Source organism: Strongylocentrotus purpuratus, unplaced genomic scaffold, assembly GCF_000002235.5.
Source record: "Strongylocentrotus purpuratus isolate Spur 01 unplaced genomic scaffold, Spur_5.0 spur5_scaffold_14, whole genome shotgun sequence".
Lineage (NCBI taxonomy): Eukaryota > Metazoa > Echinodermata > Echinoidea > Camarodonta > Strongylocentrotidae > Strongylocentrotus > Strongylocentrotus purpuratus.
Window position 1 is genome coordinate 4587940 of NW_022145599.1, and position 13963 is coordinate 4601902.

The 13963-nt window shown below is 35.7% G+C and overlaps 1 protein-coding gene across 1 annotated transcript in view; it reads right to left on the reverse strand.

The window, feature by feature from the left end:
• Window positions 1–13963, reverse strand: part of LOC576405 (DNA-dependent protein kinase catalytic subunit) — a 51490-nt gene that overhangs the window by 20738 nt on the left and 16789 nt on the right. The window contains exons 16-28 of the mRNA XM_030984011.1: window positions 12996–13206; window positions 11302–11509; window positions 10209–10409; window positions 9242–9357; window positions 8670–8801; window positions 6627–6806; window positions 5503–5590; window positions 4247–4370; window positions 3431–3569; window positions 2705–2779; window positions 2117–2227; window positions 1523–1648; window positions 110–208 (exon numbers count right to left, since the gene is read on the reverse strand). Coding sequence (XP_030839871.1) covers window positions 110–208; window positions 1523–1648; window positions 2117–2227; window positions 2705–2779; window positions 3431–3569; window positions 4247–4370; window positions 5503–5590; window positions 6627–6806; window positions 8670–8801; window positions 9242–9357; window positions 10209–10409; window positions 11302–11509; window positions 12996–13206 — 1810 coding nt within the window. The remainder of the gene's footprint in view (window positions 1–109; window positions 209–1522; window positions 1649–2116; window positions 2228–2704; window positions 2780–3430; window positions 3570–4246; window positions 4371–5502; window positions 5591–6626; window positions 6807–8669; window positions 8802–9241; window positions 9358–10208; window positions 10410–11301; window positions 11510–12995; window positions 13207–13963) is intronic.

Below are 13963 nucleotides of genomic sequence, written 5' to 3' on the forward strand. Positions count from 1 at the left end.
ATTGTAATCATTGATCAAATGCAACTACATCCTTTTACCCAAATGAGAACAAAATTCTAACACCGACAGAGAAATAATAGAAAAGACAACATGCCCAGTGTACCCCTACCTGCAGAAAGGAACTTGTGCTGTTTGCCAAGTAATATTTCGCTCTATTGTAGTCTTCTTTCAAAATAGACAAGGCAGCCAATTCCTCTGTGTATCGAGACTGATCAAATCATGCAAAAAGAAAAAAAGTCACATATGAAAACATTTTTTCTATTAAAGGGATCTGTTAACTTTGTCTCAGATTCTGAAACAAAATCCTGGATTTAGCTCATGCTGCAATGATAATTAAAAACCTTTACAGTGTAGGTCCGTCAGGAACTCCATGACTTTTACAAGCCGATCGCCTGTCTGATTATCAAGATATTTATGATTGGAAATCGAAACCAATTTTTGTGTTTTCCTAACGGTTTTCATAACACTACAGTCTATTGGGGAAAACGAGTATGGTAAAACCGGTCACTCAAAGATTTTTACTTTTTTGAGGCACTTCTTGATCATTTTGAAGCGCAATTTTTCAAAGGCTTCAATATTACACCATATCACAGACACTGATAACACGTAGGGCTGTGCATCTCAGTTTAACATTGTTAAACGATGCCTTTAAAGCTTGACGGATCGCAAAACCAGAAACTTAATAAGCATGGACCTTTCACAAACTTCACAAGTACTCCATACTTGTGATAGTTTCATGACATAAATTGATTGAACTACAACCTTTAGTTTTTGCAATTCACAGGAGTTTTTCTGTGGGAGAAATGACAAATGTTTATCAAAGTTGCAGTTCATAAAACAGAAGTTTTAGAAAGGGTTGGCAGTCCCTAACACAAAACTTGTATAACTCCTATGAGAAGTTTGAAAGATATACAAGTACTTTCATTTCTCATGATATAAATCATCTTGGTATTACTGCATGTATCATTTCTCTTGTACATATGTAGATCAAAATGCTCCTATCATGATACAGATTGTTCTAAACTAGATCTCTGCATTCCAAACAATAAAACAAGTAGATACACTTAACAACTAAATTATTCATTACCTTACCAAGTTTTTGAAAATCGATTTGTCCTGATTATGTTTGTTGAGAATGTGACATATTAAAGCTTAAACCTAAAAGTATTCAACAAATGCCTTAATTCTTGAGTTATGAAAAACACAGAAAACATCAAATTTACAAGGGGTATGAATAATTTGTTATACATGTACATCTATGATATGTGGGAATAGTCAGAAAATAGAGTGGATAAAAATGATTAAGCCTTCACTGAATAGGGACTCTGGCTAGTCACTATCTCTATCTTTGCTCCAGTGACCTCGAGGCAGCAGACAGCAGGAAACTGTAAAGAATCACTTGGCTTGAGATGGTCATACAGGAGTGGACGAAAACTTGCCTACTTAATTTTAAGGTTGGTAGAAGATTACATTTTTACATGTCATATTTTGACTTGTTAAAGAAAAAGAATGAAGAATTTACCTCTAGAATGACTCTCTTCTCTTGGTCCTTGGCAGATGAATCGATGAAGCCTAGGAGACTATCATCTTCTGAACCTTCCATCAAGCGCTTGAGTTTGGATCGCATCATGTATGGCAGGTAGATCTCCTGCAAACCAAAATGATGTAGAACATTTAGAACATGACATAATAATGTAAGCAATGTCAACATGAATTTCAAATAAATATGTATGCAACACTCCTCTGCATCAAAAATAATAATCTGATACATGTCATCTTCTATAACTCATCCGAAACAAAAAACAAGAGAACAAACTCACAAAAACACAACTTGTCAATTATTTTACTTGGTAACATTTCTTAAGTGATGAAGGTCAAAACTGATACAATAAAAATAACTTTACCATAAAATGTAATGAACCTTCTAAACTGTAAAAAAAACACACACTTGATACATTAAATTAGATGAAATTAAGGTATAGTACTTCAACAGATCTCATTTAAAGAACCATCAAGATATTACATGTATGTACAATCCTGAATACTAAAGAAGTCACTTGCATCTTATAAACTTGTTTCCTACTAGTTCATGGCCAAAATACACAATTTAATGTACCTGTTGGTAATCATCGTTCCATATCTGAGACAAATCATTTGATCCTTTTCCTTCAATCTGATCAGTTGAGAAGCTTTCCATGTCATCCCACTTTGTCAGCTGGTTGCAGCACTACAAATAGAAAGTGATCAAATGACTTGGTTGCTGTATTATGAATATATTTTGGTAATAAATGATTGAATCCAGTCAAATAAAACCGGAACATTTGCTTGATATTAAAGATAATCTGAGGCTCTGGTTATGAGCATAAACAATTCACAAAACTATCTCTACATACATAAAAAACATCTGACTAATCTATATGAAGAACATGCGTAATTGTGAGTAATAAGCAAAGTAAACAAGGCATTATATTAAATGTTTGGACTATGGGAAGGCTAATATGTAAGCCACTTACACTGCTTTGCCATTTGCAATAAGTTTTCAGCATAAAATTTCCCTAAACAAACAATTATTTACATGATAACATTCCAAAATAATTTCAAATATTTCTTCCTCAAATTAAAACTTCACTGAAAGTACTAAAAATTAGCTAAGAATTATTCAATCATGTTTGAATGTCCAATGGTACAAATATGAGTAGCTGACCTGAAGACGAGCCTCATCCCAGAAGTCTTCCTCCTCCCGAGCAACGCCATCTGGGCCCCAATCGGATGATATTGCCTGTATACAAGATAGATAAATGGTTATTGCATCTTTCATGAATGGCAGTTTCACCACTGAATTGCATGTGAATTACACAAATTGGATATGTACATTGAACAAAGGTCTAACGTGGTATTATTATTTGGTTGAATCCGTTCGGACCTTCGGACCTGCATGTTTGATGGTGTAGGGCTGTATCCAAGCTCATCGAGCAAAACGAACTTCACTTCGAACTTTAGCTTGGCCGTGATCAACGCATGTTTTAGAATGATTGAAAGGCACATCGATGTTGTTCTGAGTGCTTTAATGTATTTTCCTTTATCATTTTACCCTGGGTAAGCTATAATTTTGTATATTTGAACAACAAATGCCAATTACATTGTAATTTTTATAGTCTGATCAGGATTTTAGTCTTGAGTGTGATACAATCGTTTCTTGTCAGTTGTCTGGAAGTTTTGACTTCCGTTTGTGAACACGCTCCGCATCGTCAAACGTGACTCCTTCCTTGCACCCTCAATTTTAGAGACAAAAAAGACCTACCGTAAAATGAAACAACATCCAATAATTTCTACAGCACATTTATTTAATTAGATTGAAATCCAGTTTGTGAATTGCATATTTCAAGTTCTGTACTGCAAATGAAAAATGAAAAACTGAGTGACCTTTTACCTTTGAGTAGAGTTCGAGAGCGGACTCGTAGTCTCCTCTTGACTCCGCTTGGATAGCTTCCTGCGTCACATCCTTCGTCTTAATGAGGGCGCCAAATATTCCTCGTAGAACATCAAACTCCCCCATGGCTTTGTACAACCTGCAAATAAATATTTTAAAAGATTGAGCACTTCTTGTCAGAATATGTAGGTTAGGAGCATATTTCTCATAGATTGCAATAACGAGACAACTCAGAAAGGGTTGTGATGTGTACTGAATTAAAAGTTTTCAGAAATGATTAAAAAGAAGTTCATTCATTGCTGCGATTAAATATACAGGCATATAATAATAATAATAATGAACATTTGTATAGCGCCTTTTCTACAAGTAGATACAAAGCGCTTAGAATATCTCCATCACAGCAACAAAAATTGAAAAACTACATTCTCCCTTAAATTAAATGTAACTTTCTGGTATTCCATACTCCTCCTGTAGCTGTGGAGAGTAGAAATTAATCAAAAGACAAACATCTAAAGACAAGCACTACTTCCAACTCTCAATCAACGCTAAAAAAACCTCACCCCCCTTAATTTAGAATTAGAACTGGCCTGCCAAACATCATTTGATGATTTAAAATGTCCAGATATCATAGGCAACAAGCTTCAGGGTTTCCTCTTCATCCTGATATCGTTACTGCTTATGGTTTATACAGAGTGGTGATGGCTAACAGAGCTAAAAGCTAGGGTAGTCATTTCAAAAGCCCTTTAGTAGCGTAGATCATTGTTATATCAGAATGTGATATGCTTAATAAAATGACAGATAATCATATGAACATACCTAGCTAGTTCAATCCATGTACTCATCTCCTGGTTGGACTCTGGTCTTGAAGTCCTTGCTCTCTTCCTACTTCTCTCATCGTCCCCGCTCTTCTTAATCAACACCTCCTCCAACACACGAATACCTTCAAGCAATAACATAGATTGATTAAGAATCTCTTTTATAATTATAAATGACAACATTTAAAGATAATTCTAACAGAGTTTTAAAAAATTGTCAGCCCCTTTATGGCCAGGTCACACATAGACGACGCACGGCCGGCGCATTGAAAATAAAAAAAAAGTTGTGAACCCGATTTTTGTCAGGATTTGGGAGAACCTAGCGAGCTGACACCGGATGCATATCGTGTTGCTAGCGCGCTGTGCGTATACAGGGTGTGGGCTCCGCGTATATCTGGTGTTGGTCTAGCGCGCTCAGCGCATGTCTGGCGTCCTTTTTGCAAGTACATTTATGCATCACCTCCGCGCACACTTTTGAGCTTGCTCAAAAAATCCTGACGCACACAGCGAATGACGACGAATGCAAAGCGTTGGTCCAGCGCGCTCGACGAATGAGTAACGAATGATGACGCACACCTAGCGAACGACAACGCACTGGTCAAAATTGCAAATTCCCAATGCGCTGGCCGTGCGTCCCCCATGCGTCCCCTATGTGTGACCGAGCCTTAAGGCTCGTTCGGATATGAAGTGGTAAGCCACAATGCTTTTAATGCTTTAATGGTAATGAAAGGCAGCCGTGCACAACAAAAGTCTTACTCGAATTCCCTGAGCTCTGTGTTATCAGATACTGTAATCAACTAAAATATGCATACGCCTTGAAAATTTGATGTTTTTTGTGTTTTTAGTAACTCAAGAATGAGAGATGGACTGGTTGAATAAGGGCCTTTCAGATGTAAGCTTTTCTAAAGAAACAAAAATCGGGACAAATAACAATTTTACATACTTAAAAAGTTACAAAACTTGGTAAAGTATGAAATATTTAATTGTTAAAGTTGCTTGTGCATGGGTATATAGAGGGCAGCACACAGACGTATGCATGGGAGCGTAATACCTGTTGGCTCAGTGTTATGTAGTGATCGCCAAGTTGCCTACTTCACGAACGACTATATACCCACGCATGAACATCTTTAACTGTATGTATCTTTCATTGCAATTTTTCTTTTGTTTACAAAAGCTATCATCAGAATTATTATAAAAAACTAAACAAATTTAGGGATGACTTTAATCAGCTCAAATCGTGATATATGACGGTTTTACCGATGAGAAGCTGACGACTGGTCAGACATGATTGGCTGATAGCTGCAGGGTCAAGGGTCAACTGCTCACTGTGGTAGAAACCAATCTCCTGTGGAACGATAAAGGGAAATCCATAGGGGTAATTTTACTATCATACATGTATATATTGAATGAAATCTTTGAACCTGCTGTAAAACATACTACAGTTTTTGTACGTGTTGATATCTTCACATAACAAATCCCATCACAAATGATGGTGTTATCTGAACCAATAATCAGTTAGAATAAATGACAACTACATTTTAAAGTACCTGGTGAAAATTACAAATGATACAGAATGAACATGGGAAAAAGCACTTTTACCACGTGTTGTACACAAAATTCCTACAATTTTTCATGAGTTTCAATGAACTACATACACAAGTCAGGATTAATAATACCTCTTTTGTTTTTATGCATTAACAGTAAAATGCATTGTGAAGTTTTGTACTAACAAAGTTATTTAGAGCCCAATTTATTTAAAATGTAAAACTAAAACAAAGAATTAAAATATAAATAAACCCCTGATATTTTATTAATATTTTTCCTCAATGATTTCATTTTCATGGATTGAAAATGATAATAATAAAAATAGTTAGTTCTAAAGTAGACTTGACATTCTTGGTGCTCTGCAATCATTACTGAGGCTTCAGCATGCCTGCCATTATGACACTCTAGCATTTCAAGGAATTAATTCCTATCAGGTACCCATTTACATCACCTGGCACAAAGCACTTTGTGCCGCGGCGATACTAGAAACACCAACCATGGAATCCACAGTCCGCTGACGTTTCCACTAGAGCACGACAACTTCACTAATTGCATGACCCCGTTTTTTACTACCATGGCAACATCACTCAACAGCCAATCAAATCAATGATTCCATCGAAGTGACCATTTATGACAAAATTACCATGAATGGTAAGTTTTATGTAACAGTCGAGGCACAGGTAGTTAATAGAGTAAAGTATTCAGGAAATGTCTGAAGTCTTTTGACCATTTCAGCATGCATCTCTATTTTAAAACTCTGGATATCATTTAATCAACATCTGGAATCATAACGTTTGTTAATTACTATCTTTAATATGGCCCTGAACATCCCTTACCAACATACAGCTGATGAAAGCCGGATCAAACTGGTTTGAATCGGTTAGCATCTGGTTGAGATGCCTTTCAATGCCTTTCACATGAAGCTCTGTTTCTCCATCTGTGCACATGTCTCCTATCCTGGCCAAGATACCCCTAAAGAGGGCGCAGAACAGCAGTCGAGACAGCGTGGAATCTCTCTGACAAATAGGATTTAATTTGTTTGAAAATTAATAGCAGTTTTGCAAAATAATGAAAATAAATTTGTCTTTACGTTATCACCAATAAAATTTCTAACAGTTCAATTCTTTCATTTTGTAAAGCTCATGATATACATTGCACAATTAAGAGGTTTCCTTCATGGCCAAATTAAAAACAAAATATTTTTTAATTCTACTAAATTCCCAAGCACTCATTAGTGCTCATGCCTGGAGTATTCCTCCAAACATTTCATCTGTAAATATCAAACAATGTTGACTGCTGTGAAGCTCCTACTCCTATATTTTAAAAAGTCAATTATTCATATAACTAGGCTCTGTAAGACAAAGCAAATTGATCTTACTTTAGAATTCAAGTTCCTTTATTTACACTCATCATTAAAAATACAAGAACATATACAATTAAATACGGAATAATCACACATAAAATATCATACATTCAATAACAACAAAATAACATACATGTAACATAATGGGAGTGAAGGGATGAGCTAAAAAGGAGTATGGTCCTTATGCTAGAGCCCATCCCTCAGTATAATATAAATAAAAGGCAAATTAAATGTTGTAGGATTGGAAGCATGACAAAAAGAGGGAAAACAAGGGGGGGGGGGGGGTAAAGAGCCTGGTGAGTTATAGCACGTAGGAATCAATTAAATACATTTTATATTTTCGTTTAAAAGCTTGAAGACTTTTACAATTTCTTATATTTATTGGAATGGAATTCCAAATTTTTGGACCATCAAAAAATATTGACTTTTTCATTAAAGTTGTTTTAATTTGAGGTAAGTGGAAATTAGTTGCATTTCTAGTTTCATAATCATGAAAAGTCGATTTCAAATTAAAATACTTTAGAAGTGCACATGGTAAAGATTCATTTCGACACAAGTACATAAAGACTGCAATGTGATATTCACAGATATCAAATACATTGAGAAGCTTTAATTTATAAAATATAGGTTTCGAATGAGCTCTGTAGTGTGAATTTGAAATTATCCGGATGGCTTTCTTTTGCATTTTGAGTATCCTATTGAGATTGGTTTGGCTTGTCATGCCCCATACTTCAGAACAGTAATATAAATGAGGAAGAATTAAAGTATTATATAACATTCTTAAAACACATTTTGGTAGAAATCTAAGTTTGTTTAGAATGCCAGTATTTTTTGAGATCTTGTTGCAGACAGCACCAGTGTGTTCATTCCATGTAAGTTTAGAATCAATTTCTATTCCGAGGAATTTGTTTACAGATACACGTTGGAATTCATGATTATTCACCTGAAGATCAACCTCATTAAAATCTATTTTTTGTTTTGTAAAAACCATGTAGTTAGTTTTATTAACATTCAAAAGTAATTTATTCAAAGAAAGCCAATGTAATAGCTTGTTTATTTCATTACCAAAGTCCTGTTGTAAACTTTGAATATTTTTATGGGACATAAACACACTGGTGTCGTCTGCAAATAAGATATATTTTAATTTGTCCGATATATTACACATGTCATTAATAGAAAGAATAAATAAAAGCGGGCCTAAAATAGAGCCTTGTGGCACTCCACATACAACTGTTTGCATAGACGAAGTATTACCTTTAATTTTGACAAATTGTTTTCTGTTTGATAAATAACTCTTAAACCAATTTAATAACACACCATGTATTCCGTAATTGAACAATTTTGCAAGTATAATATTATGATCAAGAGTATCAAAGGCTTTACTGTAAAATAGCGATCCACCACTATCTTACAGTGCCCTGCTAATCGAATATGCTACAAGAAGTGTTTTAATGCATACGTTCTTTAAATCCCCCAACAAGCATTAAACACTTTAAACCAAACACTAAATCCTCACCAGTGCTAAAGCCTGTAGTGGTGCTATGATGTCAGAGTGTTTAATTTGGATGTCTGGAAGGTCCCCTGTCCTGTACTGACGGTACATCGTCACCTGCGCAAACCTACGCTCTCTCTGGCTCTTCTGCACCTCCTGGAAAGAAAGTTCATGATAAACAAATTTTAAAGTCACAAAAAATGAATATCTGATTGACAAATGGTTTGTTTTTGTCAAATTACTAATTTGTTTTTGTTTTTTAATTAACAGTCAACCTAATAAAAAATCAATGAATATCAAAAATGTCAGAGAAATTCCCTTCTATAAAAGCATGAATCATGTGGAGGCTTGACAAAGAACATTTACATGTACCAACTCATAAATCATTAATAAACATGTTCATACCTTAAACATCATTAATCACTCTTTAAGGACTTTCACAATTTCAAGTTTGGTGTATTGTAATAATAAAAAAAAAGTTGAGATATAGGAATTGAGAGAAGTGAAAATATGATTTTGAAAATTAAGTATGAAATATGAATCTACAAAGAATTTTAAAAAAAATACAAAGAGAAAAGAAGAAGTTCTACATGTACCTCTCTGAGTTGTTTTTGCCTTGTAGCCCGTTTAGCAAAGAATGCACTCTGAGAGGATTGGTCCTTCATGAAACGTCTCTTGAGTCGCTGAACTTCCTTCTCCCCTTCTGAGGGTGCTGGTGAAAAATACAATACAGAAAACACAAGTCATTATTTCCAGATGGAAGAACCGTTGCAAAGAGGATTATAATATAGAAACGATCTCATTCAAACTATAACAATGCACTTGATCCTATTGATTCATGGATGCAAAGAAGCAGCCATCATATCATCTTAATTAAATACAGCAAAAACATGTATATATAGACCGCTCAAGGGAGACTAGAAAAAGTGGTCTCTATGAGCAGGTGGTCTTTACTAACAGGTTCCTCCAAAACGAAGCACATTCCAGAAAGTTTGACGGTATCACCTACACACACACACTAACAGTTTGGACCTTTGAACAATGATCCCAAGATATCTTGGACTAGAGTACATGGAAAATGTATGTTACACAGTCAAACCTGTCTATAGCGACCACCCAAGAGAAACACAAAAAGTGGTCTTTGTAGACAGGTTCATTTAGTACATGTTTCAATAAGAAACCATTTTGAAGGGAAACAATAAAATGTGGTCTTTATAGACAGGTGGTCACTAAAGCAGGTTTGACTGTACCAAATCAATGTGTATCCCATGGGTTAAAGGGGAATTTCAGACTTTTCCTATCTTTGCTTATACACCGGCATGCACGCTTACTTTCATTTTCCAGATTTTAACATTTTATGGCTGAGTGGTCATCTACATATTATATTCTTTTCAAGATTCATGCAAACATTTACAGAATGAGGTTGGAAACCTAACAGTCACAAGGTTTGGGGAATATTGATATTTCTCCAAGTACAAAGACAAATTCAAGCCACCTTTCTGACCTTCATAAGCTAAGTTTTTTACAAAGTCAATGCAAATGATTGAAACAGATTTGGCTAACCTTTCCTGGCCTCTTTGTCTCTGCTTCCACCTGCTCCAGCCTCCTGCTTGGTGCCCCTGGAGCCCTGGGCAGTTCTCTTCGGTAGAGACCCCATAGTAAAGAGCAAAGAGGATTCACTCGCTGAGGAAGATGATGAATAATCAGCAAACGTGTCCTGGCTACCTGTCAACCAGTTGTAGCCATTCTTGTGACTGGAAGCAGCTTTATTAGACAAAATAGGGATAATAAAGATATTGAATTAAGGAATAGAAATGTTGACATTAGCATCGTCTGTTGTTCTAGGCGTGAGGTGTTTCGGTTTGTAAACTTGGCCCTGAACATCAAGATGGGAGTCCATGGATCATTATTAATTTCATCCTCATCATCGAATCACAAACATCATTATCAATCATCATCGTCTCCATTACCACCTTCGTCGTCATCATCACCATCAAATCACAAACATCTTAATTGATCATCATCAGGCATTTAAAAAAAAGTTTTTGTATTGCTCTTTGCGACCGACCCAAAAATCTTGACATCTATGGTCGGCTTTTTGAAAAAGTTTTTTTAATTAAAAAAAAATATTTTCCACCGATCCATGTTTTGGCACTTAAAGGGCAATATAACATCTTTTTTTTAGGCCTCATTGCTTTCATCATTATCATCACAATTAACATCATCATCACCATCTTCATCATCATTATCTCACCATCACCACCAACATTGTCATCATCACCATCAAATCACAAACATCATTATCAATACTCATCAAAATCATCATTGCTTTCACCCTTATGATCATCATCAAATCATCGCAAATACCATTGTCATCATTGTTATCATCATCATCTTTGTCAAAAACATCATTATCAATCATCACCTCCTTCATTATCGGCGCCATCATCATCTCAAACGTAAACATCATTACCAATAATCATTATCATCATCGTCATCAAACCAATCATCATCATCACGAATACCATCATTACCTCATTAGCGTCCTCATCACCATCATCATCATCATCATAAAAGCTATTGTATCATTATTAATCGCTACCCCTACCATCAACATCCCGTCATCACCTCATCCCCTATGATGACCATCACTCACCATTATCTTGAGTGGCAGTGAAGTTTTGAGTAACCTGTGTGGCCCTCAGCTGTCCTCCTCCACCCATGCTCATTCCTGATGATGTCATACTCTGTGATGAGGGGGATCCCCTAATACTCCCCTGGGACTGACCCACCTGGGTCTCTACAAACTTGGGGGTGGATATCGCTGCGTGACGCTGACGCCAGGAGTGGTCGATCTGCACTTCCTGCAGGTTGAAGATACAACAATAAATTTAGCTAGCATCAATTCCATAAATGGTGGGAGTGTCGTGGCCGAGTGGTTAAAGGCGCTTGACTGGATATGCGAAGGTAGAGGGTTCGAATCCCGACACGCCACTTATATCCTTTAGCAAGATATTAACCTGCACTTGCTACTCTCCACCCAGTTTTTAAATGGGTACCCGGTAGGATGCGACCGACATTGTTGGTCAACCAGTTTTTGAGCGTCAAGTAACGCCTGGCTGGAATGCTCCCCAGGGAGTGGAGATTGAGCACACAGTGTGTGCAGGCAAGCACTGAATCCAATGACTGGGGTAATAGTATATCAGTAAAGCGCTTAGAGACATAAAGCGCTATATAAGCGGAATATTATTATTATTATTATAAATGCTATCAGATTTTTAAATTTAAGTACTTTGACAGGTATTTGGTGTGCAGTAAATGCTCTGCTATGAGTTTCGTTTTAGATTATATATAATGATAAAATCACAATCAAACTATTTTTATCCAAGTAAACAATTATTGTACCCATCAGTGTATGCATCTTAATTAGTGCTGTAGTCAAACGTTTAACCGTCCGGTATCCGACCGCCCATGGCGGATTCCGTTTTCAATTGGACGGTTTCGTTTTCCCGATTTTTTTTTTTTTTTTTTTTTTTTTTTAAAGTTTCGATTTATGCCCCTCCACCTGGCACTATGCCTGGCAATGTCTCCCAGCTCAGTAATTTGTGTGTTGACTCACCACTCCAAAACTAGAACAACACTCCAATTTGTCTGTCATCTTGGTTTGAAAGTAATCTTTGTAATAGATCTCATCATCTCAATATGTAGTTTATAATAATAATTCATCCAACTTTTACACAAGGTTCTGTCCTAGGTCCTCTACTGTTTTTAATTTACATTAATGATCTTACACATTCTTCTAAAAACAACATTGTTACTATTATTTGTGACAAGTTCACAAGCACAAATCGGCCCCTTTAAATGCACCTCGCAGTTAAATGAAAGTTGCCGACAGAGTCGGTAAAAAAAAAATATTAAAAAACGATTTTTAAAAAAATTTTTTTTAATAATTTTTATTTTTTAATTTTTTAAATCGTTTAACCGAAAACCGTCCGGTTTTGACTGGCGGTTAAACGGAATTGGAGATATCCGTGATGTTACAGCACTAATCTTAATGTGAACTTCATAACTTCCTAGACTACAATAAAAACCACCATAGATGAAAAACAGATGGAAAAAATGCCTTTGATAGTCATCATTTCTATTACTAGAAATAGTTATACAAGGTTATAGTATGAGAAACAATAGCATCAATGGACGATTACCAAATTCCTATGCCTGAATTTAATATGAAAACGTCTAAAACACTTAAATGTCTGAAATGTATCATGTATTTGTACATAATCCAAAAGTTTCATGACTAGGTACAAATGAAAAAAAGGATAAAGAACCAAAGAGATTGTTCCATACCTCAAATTTGCAAGCTGATAACGGATGTTCAAAGATTTCTCTCTTGAAGTCAGGGCTCTTGGAGGTCATCTCTAGCAGCAGGTTGGTGGCGTAACCAAGGTAACGATTCTCTGTACCGGGGGAGTACATACATCCTAGCATGGAGATGAGACGCTCAAGAGTCTCCTTGGGTAGACGAGTCTCATGACTCCAGAAATTACTCACTCGCAACCTACAATAAACAAACAAAATGTGTCGGGTGAAGAAAGAGAGAAAGTCGGAAGAGAGGGAGAAAGGAAAGATTAAGGGTTTATACTGAGAAACAAATATTGTCTGATAAGAAGCAAAAGGGCTTTAAAGTGACTTGGTAACATTGCCTCAGATTCTGAAACAAAATCCTGCATTTAGCTGATGCTGCAATCATAATTATAAACCTTACGGTCAGTCAGGAATCCCATGACTTTTACAAGCTGATGGCCTGTCTGATTATCAAGATATTTATGATTGGAAATCGAAATTTCATTTTTTGTTTTCCTAACGGTTTTCATCACACTACAGTCTAAATTAAAGTAAATTGAGTATTGTAAAACCAGTCACTGAAAGATTTTTACTTTTTTGAAGCACTTCATGATCATTTTGAAGAGCAATTTTTTATGACTTCAATATTACACCATATCACAGACACTGATAACTCGTAAAGCCATGCGTCTCAGATTTATCATTGTTACACAATGCCTTTAATAGTAAATGCGTATGTTGACACAATTTTGGCTTTCAACAAATGATAAGTGACCAGATCAATTGAAGGCAAAACATAATGAAAGAAACACTTAAAAATGCAAAAAAAACAACACTTTGAAACATAAGAAATACATGACACAATGAAGCTCAAGTTTTCATAGAAATACACACATCAAAATATAGCAAGGAGTCAATATGCACAATTTATCACATACAAACTCAATTAAGATGAATACTATCAGACATTT